Raw genomic sequence first — 20000 nt, 5'->3', positions numbered from 1 at the left:
ATTGCTGTTTGTTAAACAGGTTTAATCTATGGGTTGTCATGAGACGTATATCACGATTGTGTGCCTTTGCCGAAAGGTAAGGAGTGACGCTTAAATTATTTCAAATAATACAACTGATATTATCATATGATAAAATGATATCATCTTTAATTCATGTTTTGTGAACTATGATGAAAATTTCATTATTCTCAGCAATAAACCTCCATTTTCCCAACAGAGTAGATAGCAAGACAATTCCTTCCGTTCCCCTGTTGAGTAGCACTGGATGGAGTATGTGACGTTATGGCACAGCCAGTCTGGTGCTGCCTGTTTGGCATTGTTGACTCAATGACAACTTATTTCACATCAGACATTTTAGTGTTCCTCTCATTCCCTCTTTCTCTCCTTTTTCTCTCTCCATCGTCCCTTTGTTTATGTCTGTGGTCATGTTTCTCTTTATGTGTCTGAGGAGATGGAAATGCTTGTGTCAATCATGTTCAATTAATAAATCATAATCTCTCTCTCTCTCTCTCTTTCTTCCTCTGTCTGTCTGTCTGTCTCTGTGTTTATGTATGTGCATGTGTTTCTCTTTACGTATATGAGGAGAGAGAAGGTGCCTATGACAGTCATACTCAATTAATAAATTGTAATGCTCCCCTCTCACTCTCTCTCTATCTGTATTAGTGTATTTCTGTGTGTGTGTGCATGTGTGCATGTGCATGTGGTGTGTGTGTGTGTGTGTGTGTGTGTGTGTGTGTGAGTGTGTGAAGACAAAAGAGGCTGTGAAAAGGATCCCGAACCCTTTCAGTCTGAAAGACTTCCATGGGGGCCTTAATTGTATGGCTGGATTACTACAATAAGTGCATCAAAATCAGTGGATCCTACCTTAAAGGAGATTAGAGCTTTGAATCTCTTTGAAATTAATAAATGTCTCTCCTGAAAAAGTCTCAAAACTTCAAGAATATACCTTGTACCATGTACTAAAGGAACATGAATGACAAAATTGAAAATTTATCATTCAGGGTGTATTACAGTATAAAGAACACAGTATTCAATATATGATGTAGAATTTGTCCATATATTCGTATATTCTAGAATAGGATATGAAAGAGAATACTCTCTGTATGATATAGAATCTTAAAAACTAAAGATTTTATGGGTGCTTGGGTTCCACATTCTCTATAAACTTTCTGAGGACTGAAAAATCACTGAGTTTGAAACGCGATTCATCGCATTTAAATAAGCACTCAATACACACAGTAAAGTGGTCGGGATAAGGAAGGGCATCCAGCCATAGAAACGAACCAGAGTGTCTAATCCATGCTAGCATAGAAAACAGATGTTAAACTGTGATGATGATGATGATGATGATTGGCCGTTGTCCACGCAACATCTATATTCTTCCCTGTACCTGTGAAATCTTGTATCCCTGCTGTAAGGCTTTACTTCCACATATGCCAGCTTAATTTAATTCATCCTTAGTCAAAAGACACCTGTCGTTATGTCCTGTTATTTGTATTTGTGTAACTTTCTCTGTATTTTTTCATCCTCGTTTTTGTATACATTTGCTGCTTTCTTCCAAGAAATCTAATGCTCTAAGCTTAGTTTTTCCTTGGGGCTGGCCAGATTGGAGCAATCTCAAGTATAACCAGCCAAAATTGCAAAGATAATTTGGAACTCAACTGAGGAAAGAAAACTCCGAATGACCCATTTTCTTTGTATTGTCTATCTGGATGTTTTGTGGTCCCTTTCTTATACCACCTAACTGTCTGGATGTTTTGCGATCTTGTCCCATTTTATATATATATATTTCTTTATTGCCCACAAGGGGCTAAACATAGAGGGGACAAACAAGGACCGGATAATATACCCACTCTACTGACAGATATGTGAGTGCATCTTTTCCTTGACTTATGGTCTCTTAGATGATTCATGTATATATATATATATATATATCATCATCATCATCATCATTATTTAACATCTGTCTTTGATACTGGAATAGGTTGGATGGTCCTCTGGGAAACCAGAGGACCACACCAATTTCCACTGTTTGTTTTAGTATGGTTTTTATGGCTGGATGCCCTTCCTAATACCACCCACTTTACAGCGTGCATACAAATATACATACATGCATACATACATACATACATACATACATACATACATACACACACACACATGTATGTAGGTGCATGTGCGTGTGAGTGTATACGTGCATGAAACACACATACATTATAACATAATGTAATAAAAACATAAACACACATGTAATTGTATTTTTACTCTATCATCAATTATTCATCTCTCTTCCATATCAACAGTTGTTTCAAAGAAAAAGAACTGACCATGGATCCCACATTTAGACTGTTTTTCCAGAGTGATTTATCCTTTGAAGAAATCTTAAAATTCCATCATGGACACTATGCAGAAGACTTTATCAAGAATATTTGGCAAACGAATGGGATAACCAGACAGTTTGTATAGAATATTAACATATTTAAGTTAACAATCATAATTATATACGTATATATATATATATATATATATATTATATATATATATATAATATATATATATATATATATATAATAATAATATTAGGGAATAAATCCAAATTTACAGGGAAAAAATCAGATTTAGGATTAAATCCAATTTTATAGTAAAATATTATATAATATTAATTAGAGACAAAACCACTATTTTGCAAAACAAACACGGAAAGACTTAATCAATACATAAAATTTTAATAAAAAGTAAAAAAACTGCCACTACAATTGTTTCATGTCTTGATCGACAATCTTCAGGTGGATTTCCGATCTAAAATATCAATATTTTAAAATATAAGTATAAAAAATAATTTTAAAATAATTAAAGTATTAATGAAAAAATATAAATATATAATCTATATATAACCTATATATAATCCATATATAATCAATATATAAACTAAAATAAACCTATCAACAATTAAATATAAAACAAAACAAAACAAAATAAAAATAAACTATATATACACCCATACACATATAACTAATTATATATAACCATATCTAAATACATACCATAAATACATATAATGATAAAACCTCCCTTTACTAAACTCTATAACATACCTATATAGCAATCCCCCTAACCTATACATTCACACACAAATACACACACGTAAACCACACACCCACGACATATACAAATACCCACCTCACTCACACATACCTATACATACGTATAAACCTCAATATATACACCAAAAACCCACTCCCACCCCACACCGACAAATAAACACATACATCCCCAAAAATGGGCGCAATCCCACGCACACCAATCATGCATGTATACAATTGCACACACAAGAACAATACATAATCAACCCAAATATACAGAACCTACCACAAATCACCAACAAACCACCATGACAAATGAAACCCACACACATACAATGACAAAACTCCCCCCACCATACACAATTACACCCACATAGCAATCTCCATATATACATCCACACACAAACACACATACGCAAAACACACACACACAACACATACGTACACCCCCCCACACACCCATATACATACGTACCAAACCCGACATACACAACAATACGCTCTCCCCCTACCATACACAATTACACCTATATAGCAAACCCATATACACATTCACACACAAATATACATACGTAAAACACACACACACAACATATACGTATACCCCCTCACATATACATATACATACTTACTAAACTCGATATATACAACAATATTTTCACACCCACACTCATACAGATAAATAAATTATACAACTAAAATACGCACACACACACACATTCACACATACATAAACACTCAAAAGAAAAACAACATTACTACACATAATACGATATATAAAATACTTCATAAGTAACCAGAATATCATAAGTAACAAGATAACATAAGGAGAAAAAATATACATACTTTCAAGTCAGTTTCAAATTATGAAGTGAAATTAAACTCTAAGCCTTTAAAAACGTCAAACAAAATTACGTTACCATAGGAACCTAACATATGTATAAAAAGTATTCGCGCTCTGGAAACAAACGTCATTTAAAATTATGAATGGAGAAATGGAATAAATGGAATTAAAAATTATATTCACGTGGTAAACGAACATTACTTAAAAATTATGAATGGAATAATGTAATAAAATAACAAACATCATAAATAGACATAAATTACTACGAATTCTTTAATAAAACTACCATGATAAACTAAGACTCATAAATACATAAATGATAAAACCTCCCTTTACTAAACTCTATAACATACCTATATAGCAATCCCCCTAACCTATACATTCACACACAAATACACACACGTAAACCACACACCCACATATACAAATACCCACCTCACTCACACATACCTATAAATACGTATAAACCTCAATATGTACACCAAAAACCCACTCCCACCCCACACGGACAAATAAACACATACATCCCCAAAAATGGGCGCAATCCCACGCACACCAATCATGCATGTATACAATTGCACACACAAGAACAATACATAATCAACCCAAATATACAGAACCTACCACAAATCACCAACAAACCACATGCCGTGCGCGTGTGCCCCACGCATGTATACCCGTGCGCGAATGTACACATGGAGACCGCCACACAGGTACAATCGGGCATGGCAAAGGGAGCCCCATCACTACACGTATATGGGCCCCACTCATCACGATGGTCCACCAACAATTCGTAGCAAACTCCGCACGTTCAAGTCGATCACACATCACTCCCGTGTACGCAATTGCACACATACACGACTGATGCGCGCGAGACCGCACCCACCCTCAAGAATGCATACGCTCACCCATCCGCACGGATGTGGAAGCAAATCACCGGTGTACATATTGAGGCTCATACATAGCGCTATGGAAACGAACGTCATTTAAAATTATGAATGGAATAAATGGAATTAAAAATTATATTCAGGTGGTAAACTAACATTACTTAAAAATTATGAATGGAATAATGTAATAAAATAACAAACATCATAAATAGACATAAATTACTACAAATTCTTAATAAAACTACCATGATAAACTAAAACTCATAAATACATATAATGATAAAACCTCCCTTTACTAAACACTATAACAAACCTATATAGCAATCCCCCTAACCTATACATTCAAACACAAATACACACACGTAAACCACACACCCACGATATATACAAATACCCACCACTCACACATACCTATACATACGTATAAACCTCGATATATACACCAAAAATTCACTCCCACACCCATACAGACAAATAAACATATACATCCCTAAAATGGGTGCAATCTCACGCACATCAATCATGCATGTATACAAGTGCATACACAAGCACACACTTTTACATAGCACCATGCACTCCCACATCTACACATGCACTTATACACGCGCACACATACATACAAAACTCAATATATACACCACTAAATACACCCAATCATCCATAAGAATATATCCTCCAATATACATATAACATATACATAATAAAAATACATAATAAAATAAAATAAAAAAATAATTAAAGAAAATAAAATAAATCTAATATAAATTATTAAAGTTTTAACGTACCATAAACTGTTATATATTAATATACATTAAAAATGAACTAATTAAAACAAAGAAATATCAATTCAAGATTAACTATAATTAAAGCCTAGACTACATAACTAAATATATATAATACTCTAAACTAAATTAAACTAAAGTAACCTTTAATAGGGAACTATTATTGTTATTTATCATGAAACTTATTATATAGGTAAAGTAACCTATGTCTGCATTTTATTTTGCGCTCTTCACCTGTATTAAGTAAATTATCATACTTATAAATAATTTCTTTAAACTCATTAGAGCATAAATAACAACAATTAGCTCCTATAGTATATGATTTAGTTTTACAAATTATTTCCTAAATTAAACTATAATTAATATTTTGTGATTTAAGACTCCAAATGTACTTACTAAGTCCAGTTGAGTTGATTAAGTTTTTATTTTTAAAAGAATTCATATGTTGTGCGATTCTTAATTTTATTTTTGAGGAAGTAGACCCTATATAAACCGCTTTTGGGTAATTATTATTCTTAAAGTTTATTATCATGTAATGTAACTATACATTTATACACTACACCGTTAATATCACAATTATTATTTAATATACAATTAGATTTATCTCTACAAGTACAATTAATATAAGTCTTATCATTATTAATATTATTATCAAATAATTTCTTTTATAAAATTATTCAGTTTAAATTTATTAAATGAAGAAATAATGTTACCTACATTATTAGTGGTAGAATAACCTACTCCAAAATTATTACTAGAGAAAATGTTTCTATATTTACGATTATCTCTAATAAATAGTTCTATAACATCTAAAATCTCTTTGATAATATTCGTTTTACTTGATCTCCATAAGGAACTATTAACCAAATTTTATTCATATTAACCTTATTATTATTGTCATTATTATAATATATTTATAATTCTTTATTTCATTAAAATTATTATCAGAATTATATCTATGTACAGCATTTAAGGAATTATTAATATTATTAATTTATCAATATAATTATTATAATTATTATTAAATTTTTTTTATTTTTATTATTCTTATTTGTATTATTATTATTATTATTTTTATTCTTATTTTTATTTTTATCATTTTTATTATTATTTTTATAATATCTATTATTTTTACCACTAAACCTAACAAAATTATAATTATTATTAGAAGTATCTCGAAAATTATCATTTAAATCTTTATCACTAATATTATAAAATTTAATATTCCTATTATAACCTGCCCCTCTAAGGGCCTCATTATAATAATTAGCATGTTTATTAAAAATCTCTATATCATAAGAGAGTAATGAAATACGTTTACTTATATTATTAATCAACGATTTTTTAATAGAAAATGGGTGATTACTATTAACATTTATATATTTAAGGTTCTCATTAAGTTTATGATATGGTTGTGTTTTACCAGTAATTAGATTAAAATTAACATCTAAATAATTAACATTATAATTCTCCTTATATATAGTAATACTTAAACCATATCTTTTAAAGAAACTATATAGTTTTTTCTTATATACTTCTAGATTCCTATTAGTACAATTCTTTGTAACTAGTAGAAGATCGTCTCTATATAAGCCACCCTCTATCTTAAGATTTTCTAATTGGAGTTCAGATAAAAGAAAAATAGCTACTAAATCAGTAGCCTGTGCAGAATCTGGTGCTCCCATAGGTTTATCAAAACAATCTCTGGTATCATTCCTAGCCCATAATTTATTTTTATATTTAATGAGCGATTTCCTAGCCATTTTAATTACATTAACTTCTTCACGTGACATACCCACTTTATTCATTGCGAAAATAAGCGCTTTATTAAACACAATTTCATTAGAAGAATAATAATTATCTATATCTATTTGAATAAATTTATAACGATTTTTATCTTTAATATTATCAAACCATTTCAATGTATTGTTATTACTAAACCATAATTTTAAATAATTAAGTTTATTTAACTTATCGATATATTTATCTAAAATAAATTTACTTAATTTACCTAGGTCAGATTTACATGGGCAAATTAATCTAACTTTAGGGTCTGAATAAAAATTATCTTTATGGTCTTTAAGAGTAATTCTGGGGTGCAAAGGTACATTACTTTTTATTAAAAAATTTTATGTATTGATTAAGTCTTCCTTGTTTGTTTTGCAAAATAGTGGTTTTGTCTCTAATTAATATTTATTATATATATATATATATATATAATATATATATATATATATAATATACATAATACATAGATACATATACATCTATATATATATATATATATATATATATAATATATATATATATATATTATATATATTATATATATCCACATAATACATAGATACATATACATATATATATATATATATATATATATATATATATTCTTTTATTTGCTTCAATAATTTTGATTGCAGCCATGCTGGAGGACCACCTTTAGTCGAGCAAATCGACCCCACGACTTATTCTTTGTACGCCTAATACTTATTTTACCGCTCTCTTTTGCTGAACTGCTAGGTTAATGGGACATAAACATACCAGCATCAGTTGTCAAGCGATGTTGGGGGAACAAACACAAACACACAAACATATACAAACACATACATATATACATATGTTAGGTTGTCAAGAAAGTTCTTGCAGTTTTTAACCTTTAAATTCAGGTGCACATATCTCAGCTCAAACAAAACTTTATTAATCGAAGTAAACACCATCAGAATTAACAAACTTTTGCCAATGCGAAACAAGTTTATTTATGCCAGTATCATAAAAATCCTGTGTTCTGGTGGTGATGAAGCCATTGAAAGCATGTTTGGCATTGTCTTGGTTTTTGAAGCACTTCTCACACAAGAAGTTGTTCAGATGCTTGAAAAAGTGGTAGTTGGTAGGTGAGACGTCTGCTGAGTATAGCCAATGAGGCAGAGTTTTGTAGCTCAATTCATTCAACTTCTGCAGGCTCAGTTGTGCGATGTGCAGCCGAGCACATCAGTAGCAGGGGAGGGTGCACTAAAAGTGTAGCTGCTAGAATAAGAATAGCCTAGGCTAAGTTCAGAAAGCTCTTACCTCTACTGGTGACAAAGGGCCTCTCACTCAGAGTAAAGCGTAGACTGTACGACGCATGTGTACAAACAGCCATGCTACATGGCAGTGAAACATGGGCCATGACTGCTGAGGACATGCGTAAGCTCGCAAGGAATGAAGCCAGCATGCTCCAATGGATGTGTAATGTCAGTGTGCATACTCATCACAGTGTTAGTGCCTTGAGAGAAAGTTTGGACCTAAGAAGCATCAGATGTGGTGTGCAAGAGAGACGACTGCATTGATATGATCATGTGGCAAGAATGGATGTGGATAGCTGTGTGAAAAAGTGCCACACCCTAGCAGTTGAGGGAACATGTGGAAGAGGTAGACCCAGGAAGACCTGGGATGAGGTGGTGAAGCATGACCTTCAAACATTGGGCCTCACCGAGGCAATGACAAGTGACCGGGACCTCAGGAAATAAGCTGTTCTTGAAAAGACTCGGCAAGCGCAAGTGAGAACTGTATGGAGTAGCTTAGTTGAAAAGAAGGGCTGGCATGAGAAAGGACATCTGGCAGTAGAATACAACCTTAAAAAGAAGGATTGTTTAACCCACATATGAACAACATATGATGATGTCTCTTCTGTCAACATACTGTATACTCATTTTTCCCCTTTGAAGATGTGTATAATGAAAGCTTGATTACTTGAAAAACAGGAAAGCATTAGGGACAGGGAAGGCATCCAGCTGTAAAACAATGCCTCAATAATTCTTTCTAATTTTGGCAGAAGGCCAGCAATTTTGAGGAGACAGGCAAGCTATTTGCATCAACTCCAGTGCTCAAGTGGTACATATTTTATTGACCTGGAAAGGATGAAAGACAATGTTGACCATAGGTGGCATTTGAACTCAAAACATAAAAAGCTGAATGAAATATCACTAAGTGTTTTGTTTAATATGTTTACAATCCTGGCAGCTCGCTATTTCAATGGTTTCAAATATTGACACAAGGCCAGCAATTTTAAAGAGGTGGTGGGTTTAGTCAGTTACATCAATCTCAGTACTCCAGTGGTACTTTATTTTATTGATCCTGAAAAGTTGAAAAGCAAAGTTGATCTTGGTAAGATTTGAACATAATACTCTTTTTTTTTTACTCTTTTACTTGTTTCAGTCATTTGACTGTGGCCGTGCTGGAGCACTGCCTTTAGTCGAGCAAATCGCCCCAGGATTTATTCTTTGTAAGCCTAGTATTTATTCTATCGGTCTCTTTTGCCGAACCACTAAGTTACGGGGATGTAAACACAACAGCATTGGTTGTCAAGCGATGTTGTGGGGACTAACACAGACACACAAACATATACACACGTATACATACATATATATATATAAACATATATATGACAGGCTTCTTTCAGTTTCCTTATTTCTTTATTGCCCACAGGGGGCTAAACATAGAGGGGACAAACAAGGACAGACAAATGGATTAAGTCGATTACATCAACCCCAGTGTGTAACTGGTACTTAATTTAATGGCCCTGAAAGGATGAAAGGCAAAGTCGACCTCAGCGGAATTTGAACTCAGAACATAGCAGCAGAGGAAATACTGCTAAACATTTTGCCTGGCGTGCTAACGTGTCTGGCAGCACACCACTGCAGCTTGACAGGCTTCTTTCAGTTTCCGTCAACCAAATCCACTCATAAGGCTTTGGTTGGCTCAAGGTTATAGTAGAAGACACTTGCCCAAGGTGCCATGCAGTGGGACTGATCCCGGAACCATGTGGTTGGTAAGCAAGCTACTTACCACACAGCCACTCCTACGTCTAATAATAATAATGAAATTATTGTGTATAGTGCTCAGGTGCACTACAGCTTATCAAAGGTGCATGTACAATACATAGAATTATGTTCAAAAGTCATGAAAGTGAACAGTGCATCAATCATGATATACAAGTGTGCATGCTTATAGAGAATGTTGGATATGAAGTGTAGTGCTGGCAAATTCCAGGAAGCATGGAGGATATAAAGGATGCAATGTATCGGCAACTAATAACTGGTGCAGGTAGTTTGTTCCATGCTTCAGCAACTCTGAGTGTGAAAAAAATGTTCTTGTAGGTCATGGAAGCTGTGTTGTTTTCTGACTTTGTAGACATGCCCTCGTGTGTTAGACACATGAAGCTCAAGATGGTGCTCAAGGTGGTTATTAGTGTGATGGCTAATAATTTTGTGGGTGTTTACCAAGTCAGGACCATAAAGAGCTGAGAAGATGCTGCTACAATTTTTGTCTGATGTACGAAAATTCATGCTTCTTGAATGTATTCATTTAATCTTAACATGGACGAAAAACATGTTAGAGCAAACGAATGGATGGATATAAACATCTATCACAGATAAATGAAAATGATTATAGTACAGAGAGCAGCCACATTTTTATTCTCCAAAGGTTTTCACCGGTTTGAACTCAGATCATGTAAAATTTTAAAAAATCAAACAGATTTACCCAATAAAGCCTCTACACCTTAAGGTCAATTTTAATCCAACATCGAGGTCGCAATCTCTTTTTTCAATATGCATTTATTTTTATCTTACCATTTTCTAACTGATAGATAACTTAGTGTTTTGTTATTTTGCAGGTTAGACCAAGTTGAAGAGAACGACAGCATTGAAGAAAACCTTATATCTGTAGGAGAGGCCCATCATCTTTTAAATAAATAGATTTAAAATTAAACTTATAATATGTTTTATTATATTATCACTATTTGCTTATATACTGTGTTGCTGCTGCTGCTGTTGTTGTTGTTGTTTGGATGATGGTAGTAGTGATGTTGGTGTCTTTCTTGACACTAGTAGTGGTTGTGATGGTAAAGGTAAGAAAATAATGCTGTTGATAGATATGTTTATGGTTGTAATAAAACTTTCAGACTAGAAAGATCAGAGAAAATGTGGGTTTCATGAAATGGTCAATTGAAGATTCAAAAGTTAATATAACACGGAAACACAGGATGTCCAAGAACAGAATTTGGAAGTTCTTTCTAGCTTAACAGACTAAAGTTTAAGTTAGAGCCAAAGATTTGAAATATACATACATATGTATGGTGACTGTACGCATGTGTGTGTGTGTGTGTGTGTGTGTGTGTGTGTGTGTGTGTGTGTGTGTGTGTGTGTGTATACATATATGTACATGTATGTGAATATATATGTGTATCTATGTATGTATGTATATATATATATATATATATATCATCATCATCATCATTTAACGTCCATTGTCCATGCTGGTATGGGTTGGACGGTTTGACTGGGCTGGTGTGCTGAAGGTTGCACCAGGATCCAGTCTGATTTAGCATGGTTTTCTATAGCTGGATGTCCTTCTTAATGCCAACCACTCCGAGAGTATAAAGGGTGCCATTTGCATGACACTGGTATCTGTCATAACTGATTTTGTTCGGTTTGATGGGTCTTCTTCCCAAGCACGACATAATACCAAAGGTCTTGGTTATTGCCGCTTGAAAGGTGCTTGGCCACTTTGCCCCCATGTAGGCCAATGCTTCAAAGGAACTCAGCCACATCACCTCTGTGAGGCTTGCTCAAAAAGAACTCGGTCACCTCACCTCCGTGAGCCCAACACTTGAAAGGAACTTTGCCTCTGTGAAGCCCAACATTCAAAGGTTGATTTACACACACACACACACACACACAGAGATATATATATATATATATATATATATATATACATTCAAAGGTTGATTTACACACATACATATATATATATATATATATATATACCAGTAAGGAGCATGTAAAATGCACCCTTCGAATTTTGGGCCTCACAGAGGCAGTGACAAGTGACTGAGACCTTTGGCAATATGCTGTGCTTGAGAAGACCTGTCAAGCCAAGTAAGATCGTAGTCATGGCTGATGCCAGGATTTCATAACTCGCACCTGTGCTGGTAGCATGTAAAAGGCAAAAGAATATACATACTAAGAAGAATATAAAATAGTAAAAAACTTGTTTCTGTCTAGTTAATGAGGTCAATAATACATGGTAAAGAAACTTGTTTTAATATAGTAAAAATATAGGCGTAGGAGTGGCTGTGTGTTAAGTAGCTTGCTTACCAACCACACGGTTCTGGGTTCAGTCCCACTGAGCAGCACCTTGGGCAAGTGTCTTCAACTATAGCCTCGGGCCAACCAAAGCTTTGTGAGTGGATTTGGTAGATGGAAACTGAAAGAAGCTCATCGTATATATGTATATATATATATGTATGTGTGTGTGTGTATGTGTTTGTGTGCCTGTGTTTGTCCCCCCCACCACCACATCACTTGACAACCGATGCTGGTGTGTTTACATCCCCGTAACTTAGCAGTTAGGCAAAAGAGACCGATAGAATAAGTACTAGGTTTACAAAGAATAAGTGCTGGGGTCGATATGCTCAACTAAAGGTGGTGCTCCAACATGGCCACAGTCAAATGACTGAAACAAGTAAAAGAGTAAAAGAGTAATTTGGAAATACCAAAGTACAACACATTCTATTGCATTTTGTTGTTTGAGGGTTTAACAATTGACTTTTTTTAATATGTATTTTTATTGACCTCAATAATTATATGAAAACAAGTCTTTTATATTTTACAAATATTCAGTTACAGATGTGTATAAAATCAGGCTTACATAAGCCTATGTTTTGGTTGGGTGGAGAGCTTATACTGATTTAATGACTCATAAACTGTTTGATAGTACAGGAGAGAATTATTTAGTTTCTGTTGTTGCAGGTTAGTTGAGTTAAATGAAAAAACATTGGGGAATATATCATAGGTAGATAAAAGTGTTGATATGATGTGGGTAGACAAAATGGTTATTATTGTGGTGTAGTTGCAGGCCAGCTTTCATCAGTCATACCTGCAATACTCAAGCTATTCAGTTATAGATGTGTATAAAATCAGGCTTACATAAGCCTGTGTTTTGGTTGGGTGGAGATCTTATAGTGATTTAGTGACTCATAAACTGTTTGTATGAACCATTGATGTATGGTACCTGATAAATCATACCTTTGCATATGTTATAACCATAGTTCACACTTTCACATACATTATTCTGTCTATTTCTTTTATACTTATTAATCACAATTATCACACAAATGAACAATTCACATTCAACCAAGTCTTACCCACTTAACCATCTTGCTTCAAATCTTATGCAACTGTGGAGAAATATAAATTATTTGTTATTCTCAGAGCACTGTAGCTATATAAATTATTTGTTATTCTCAGATCACCATAGCTGTATAAATTATTTGTTATACTCAGAACACCGTAGCTGTATAAATTATTTGGCATTCTTAGATCACTGTAGCTGTATATATTATTTGGTATTCTCAGATCACTGTAGCTGTATAAATTATTTAGCATTCTCAGAACACCGTAGCTGTATAAATTATTTAGCATTCTCAGATTACCATAGCTGTATAAATTATTTAGCATTCTCAGATCACCATAGCTGTATAAACTATTTGGTATTCTCAGATCACCATAGCTGTATAAACTATTTGGTATTCTCAGACCACCATAGCTGTATGGTCAAGGACATTTCAGTTATGTCTATTCCACCTATCTGCTTAATCCTTTGCTTGTCCAGTGTATCAATATGATACACATTTTCCCAACACCCATGCATCATATGCAGTACACATTATTTTTCAATTTTCTTTTTAACCATTAGAGTAATTTGAGACTTATGAATAGAAAGCTTTATGTTACTCAGAACGTATGAAACAAGGGTTAGCTAAAAGTTTGAAAACAAGCATGGACATTTAGGAGAAACATATGAAAATACTTTAGACAGGCAAAGGATTAAGATTCTAAAATGTAATTTGGAAGAGAATAGGTTACTATTTCTAGCAGATTGTGTGGACATATATTGGTTTTGTAGCATAGCTGATTTTCATAATGTAGGCTTTGAATTTTGATTTGTCTCAATCAACAATGGCCATATTTTTATGATTGTTTTGACAGTTTTTGTACAAAAACTTCATAGAGATGTTTTGAGTTTTTGGTTTTACAAAGCTGGTCATGAAAATGTAATGTAGTAGAGAGTGTATTTTCAACAAATGGATTAATTTTCTTCTGAGGCAATTAGTTTCACAGACACTTAGTTTTGAGTGGAGAAGTAGAGAAAGTTGAAGTGGCTTTGTGAAAAGTGTGTATACATACATACACACACACACACACACACACACACACCACATACAACACACACACACACACACACATACATACATACATACATACATACATACATACATACACACATACATACATACAACACACACACATACATAATACATACATACATACATACATACATACATACATACATACATAAACTGAAAGGTTGCAAAATTCCCCAGCAAAAGTGGTGACTGCAGGTATTAAATTACTGATGAAAAATATCCCAGCTAATGTGTTCTTGTCATAGAAGTGAAACTTGTATGGTTAAACACAAAATTACCCCAATTCCTCTTCCATTTTAAACAAGAAAACTAAAATGAATAGCAAGAAATTCAAGAAAAACTGATGGAATCCTATCATGCTTTGAATGGTCGATTACTAATGTTAATGAATTTCTGATGAAACTGCAGATGATGTATTTGCAGTATGTATAACATTCTTTATGACAGTCTACAAAACTTTAAATAATTTGAATCATTACTAGATACAGTCATGTATCATGTATTGACAGCATATGTAAAACTGTTAATTACAGCATTTGTATGAATGTTTTTGTAACCAGCAGTTCACTAGTCTGTAATAGTAACAACTGAAATCGTTTTGGTCATTTTTGACAGATTATCGTGAGGGAAGAAGGAAGACCTTGTCTCCTGCCATATGTTGTGGTGATTGTGACAATGAAAGGTATTGTTCATGTTCAAGCAGTAATTGATCCTAGGCCAGTTTGACCTAGGGTTAAATTGTCATTTCCCCAGTGATTGTTTCAATAGAAAGATAGGACACCAACTGCTTGGAATGAACTCTCTCTTAGCTTATATTGTAACAATTTATGATGAACAGTGGAAGCCAGCAGCAGCAGCAGAAAATATTAATTTAATGGCAAAAAATGTGATATTCTTCCAGAGTTCTTTTCCATTTTACTGAGATGCATGAGATCAAACTTTGCCAACAATATTAGCAACTTCACAAAACTTTCAAAATTGCTTTCAGGTTTTTTTTTTGTCTCTACATAATGCAAAGTTTTGTGTCACTAAACTTTTATACAAGAGATAATTCTGTTGAGATTTTGTCATTATTTAACATGATGCACTAAATGAGGATGCAAAGAGAGAGGTTTGGAGACGCCACTATGAAAGGTTGCTGAATAAAGAAAATGAATGGGATAAAGTGAATCTGCCGAATGTCGACCCAACAAAGGGACCAGCTATCTGAGTTGACAGTTCCTTGGTAGTTAAGGCAATTAGAAAATGAAGACAGGGAAAGCCCCAGGCCCATCAGGAATTACTGCAGAGATGCTCAAAATATCTGGTAGTGTCGGCTATAGCCTAGTCACCCGTATAGTTAACCAGGTGATACACGAAGGAGTCATACCCAATGACTGGTGTAGCACCATAATAGTCAACTGCTACCAAGGTAAAGGCGACGCTTTAGATACAAATAATTACAGAGGTATCAAGCTGTTGGATCAGGTAATGAAAGTTACGGAGAGGGTCATAGCCCAACCTATTAGGGAGAGAGTCAGCTTGGATGAGATGCAGTTTAGTTTCGTGCCAGGGAAAAGCACCACTGATGCCATATTTCTGGTAAGACAGCTGCAGGAGAAATACTAGCCAAAGATAAGCCCCTGTACCTGGCTTTCGTTGACATGGAGAAAGCCTTTGACAGGGTCCCCCGATCCCTCATCTGGTGGTCAATGAGGAAACTAGGGATAGATGAATGGTTAGTGAGAGCTGTGTAAGCCATGTACAGAGACGCCGTAAGTAAGGTGAGGGTTGGCAACGAGTACACTGAAGAATTCAGGGTAGACGTAGGGGTCCACCAAGGTTCAGTCCTCAGCCCCCTCCTATTTATCATAGTCCTCTAGGCAATAACGGAGGAATTCAAGATAGGATGCCCCTGGGAGCTCCTATATGCTGGTGACCTTGCTTTAATTGCTGAGTCACTATCAGAACTAGAGGCAAAGTTTCAAGTGTGGAGACAAGGATTAGAATCGAAGGGCCTTAAAATCAACCTAGCCAAAACCAAAGTCCTAATATGTAGGAAGGCAGGCAAATCACAAACGCCTTCAGGTAGATGGCCCTGCTCGATCTGTAGAAAAGGCGTAGGTAGAAACTCTATAAGATGCACCAAGTGTAAGCTATGGATACATAAGAGGTGCAGCAATGTCAAAGGAAGGCTAACTAGGAAGATAGTTTTTGTATGTGGCAGATGCTCAGGAGCAATAAACACTGAAAATGTGTAGAGACCAACTTCCGCCGCATTCCAGGGAGAAAAACTAGAAATTGTTGATAGTTTCCGTTACCTAGGTGACCAAGTCAATAGCGGGGGCGGGTGTGCTGAAAGTGTAACCGCTAGAGTAAGAATAGCCTGGGCAAAGTTCAGAGAACTCTTACTGGTGACAAAAGGCCTCTCGCTCAGAATAAAAAGCAGACTGTATGACGCATGTGTACGAACAGCCATGCTACATGGCAGTGAAACATGGGCCGTGACTACTGAGGATATGCGTAAGCTCGAAAGAAATGAAGCCAGTATGCTCCGATGGATGTGTAATGTCAGTGTTCATACTCAACAGAGTGTAAGTATCTTGAGAGAAAAGTTGGACCTAAGAAGCATCAGTTGTGGTGTGCAAGAGAGACGTTTGCGCTGGTATGGTCATGTGGCGAGAATGGATGAAGATAGTTGTGTGAACAAGTGCCACACCCTAGCAGTTGAGGGAACCTGTGGAAGAGGTAGACCCAGGAAAACCTGGGACGAGGTGATGAAGCACGACCTTCGAACTTTAGGTCTCACCGAGGAAATGACCAGAGACCGAGACCTTTGGAAGTATGCTGTGCGTGGGAAGACCCGGCAGGACAAGTGAGACCATAACCCGTGGCCTCTACCTGGGATGTAGCCAGTCCACTTATGCATACTTTTTCTTCTTGTGACACAAAACTCTACTTGTGAAAACCTGTTGAGGCAAGTGAAATCGAAATCGATCAACATCAATGGAAATTGTAGCTGTGATACCAGTGCCAGTGGTACGTAAGAGAACCATCCGAACATGGTCGTTGCCAGCGCCGCCCCGACTGGCCTCATGCCGGTGGCACGTAAAAAGCACCATCCGATCGTGGCCGTTGCCAACCTCGACTGGCTCCCGTGCCGGTGGCACGTAAAAAGCACCATCCGATCGTGGACGTTTGCCAGCCTCGTCTGGCATCTGTGCAGGTGGCACGTAAAAAGCACCCACTACACTCACGGAGTGGTTGGCGTTAGGAAGGGCATCCAGCTGTAGAAACACTGCCAGATCAGACTGGGCCTGGCGCAGCCTTCTGGCTTCCCAGACCCCAGTTGAACCATCCAACCCATGCTAGCATGGAAAGCGGACGTTAAACGATGATGATGTTGATGATGATGCAAATATATTCTAAAATATTTCTATGGCTCTTTGCTTTAACATAATGAAAACATTTCTGTTTATAGGTTGTCTGATAAAATTAAATATTAAAAAAAAAATTTTTCGAACTCCAAGGAATCTTGACTATGGTGCTGAAATAAAAGTGATGTATTCTATGCTGTGTTTTCCTGTTTTCTTAAATTATTATTTTGATATGGAAAAGTTTAGAACTGCCAACCTCTTTGAAAGACTTAAAGATCACTTAATTTTAGTCAAGTAACCCTTTGTTAGCAAAAGCACTTTTAGAAAGTCATGTTAGAGTGGCTTAGCATTCAATACTGAAACTAAATCCTATGATTTAGTGTTGTGTAAGAGTACAAAACTTTGAATTTGAATTGTGCAATGACGTTTACGTGAAAAATTTAAAGAGAATCAGCCTATAATGTAAAAAATATCTTTTTGAAAAATGTTTGATCAAAATTGTACAGCCTTCAAATGTACCCATCCACTTTCTTTCTTTCTCTATCCCCCCTCTCTCTCTTACTCACACACACACATACGTACACACTCTCTCTTTCTCTCACAAACACATACATAAACTCACATGCTTACACTCCCAAAAATCTCCGTCAATTTCAATAATGGTTGTCCCAACAGACCGGTCCACTCATTGAATTAATACATAAGTGAATGACTCCATTTATGCACTTTAAGACATATGGACGTTAAGAGTATGTGTCTGAGTATTCCACAGACACATGTACACTTAACGTAATTCTTTAGGGGTAAGCAATGTGAAAAAGTGTGAAACAAAGCTGGCCTTTTCTCCTGGGTTGGAAAAAACCCGGAAGCCTCTGAAATGGACGTGTCTTCTGTGGCAAAGAGAAAGAAGTATTCTCAATGTTCCTCTTGCACTCCCAGAATCATCACCGAGTGGCACAAGGTAGCTGGGCCCACTATAAGACACAAAGACATTTAGGTTCTACCTGGTGAGTGAAAGACAGTTTATGTTCAGCATGAGCCTGGAGAATTACATAATCATGTAGAGAAGAAGAATGAGGAGGAGGAGGAGAAAAACTGCTGACCTACTGTATATTTATAGTAGAAGACTAAATGAGGTGCGAATAAGAAAGAATTTAACGGTTGGTGTGAAAGATTACAAGAAGGCTTACGGCAATGTTCCACACTACTGCTTCTTGGAATACCTGAGGACGCTCAAAATCAATGAGAAGATAAGCAGCTTTTTGTGAAAAGCAATTAATGTATGGGAAATAGAACTAATATGTGCAAAGGAATCGTTTGAAGCGTAAAAATACGCAGGGGATATTCCTAGGAGGCTCACTCTCCCTTTTATTCCATTTATAAACCACCTGCATCGTATGGAAGACTACAAGCTATACACAAAAAGTGAAAAAGCTCCGGATTCTCTAATCCAAATAGGAAGAAGTATTCAACAAGGATATTGGGATGCTGCCTAGGGTAAATAAGTGCGCATTGTTAATAATTAAGAGAGGCTGGAAGGTAAGCACCGATGGTGTAAGACTACTATTAAGCAATATCATTAGATCATTAGGTGAGTGATGCAAGAGCGTAGGGGTGAGTGATGCAAGTGCGTAGGGGTGAGTGATGCAAGTGCGTAGGGGTGAGTGATGCAAGTGCGTAGGGGCACTGCAAGACGATATGAAAATAGAAGGAGAAGCGAGAAAGAAAATATTGAAAGAGTACATGAGAATAATCAGAAAGATGCTCAAAGCAAAGTTGTTGAATGGAGAGAATATTA

General features: G+C 35.4%; 1 protein-coding gene across 4 annotated transcripts in view; it reads left to right on the top strand.

Annotated features, from left to right (window-relative positions):
* LOC115220937 overlaps positions 1-11347 on the top strand; it is a 57013-nt gene extending 45666 nt beyond the window's left edge. For 3 of the 4 annotated variants that reach the window (XM_029791144.2, XM_036510463.1, XM_029791143.2), the window contains exons 4-6: positions 1-76; positions 2304-2456; positions 11253-11347. The exon at positions 1-76 is cut by the window's left edge and continues 23 nt beyond it. In XM_029791144.2, coding sequence (XP_029647004.1) covers positions 1-76; positions 2304-2456; positions 11253-11334 — 311 coding nt within the window. In that variant the 3' untranslated portion in view covers positions 11335-11347. The remainder of the gene's footprint in view (positions 77-2303; positions 2457-11252) is intronic. The other variant, XM_029791146.2, reaches the window with a different exon arrangement.
* Positions 11348-20000: the final 8653 nt, after the last annotated feature.

The sequence above is a fragment of the Octopus sinensis genome, linkage group LG17 (genome assembly GCF_006345805.1).
Source record: "Octopus sinensis linkage group LG17, ASM634580v1, whole genome shotgun sequence".
In the NCBI taxonomy this organism is placed as follows: Eukaryota; Metazoa; Mollusca; class Cephalopoda; order Octopoda; family Octopodidae; genus Octopus; species Octopus sinensis.
Note: the sequence above shows the minus strand (reverse complement) of the source record. Positions and strands in the feature narration are given on the sequence as shown.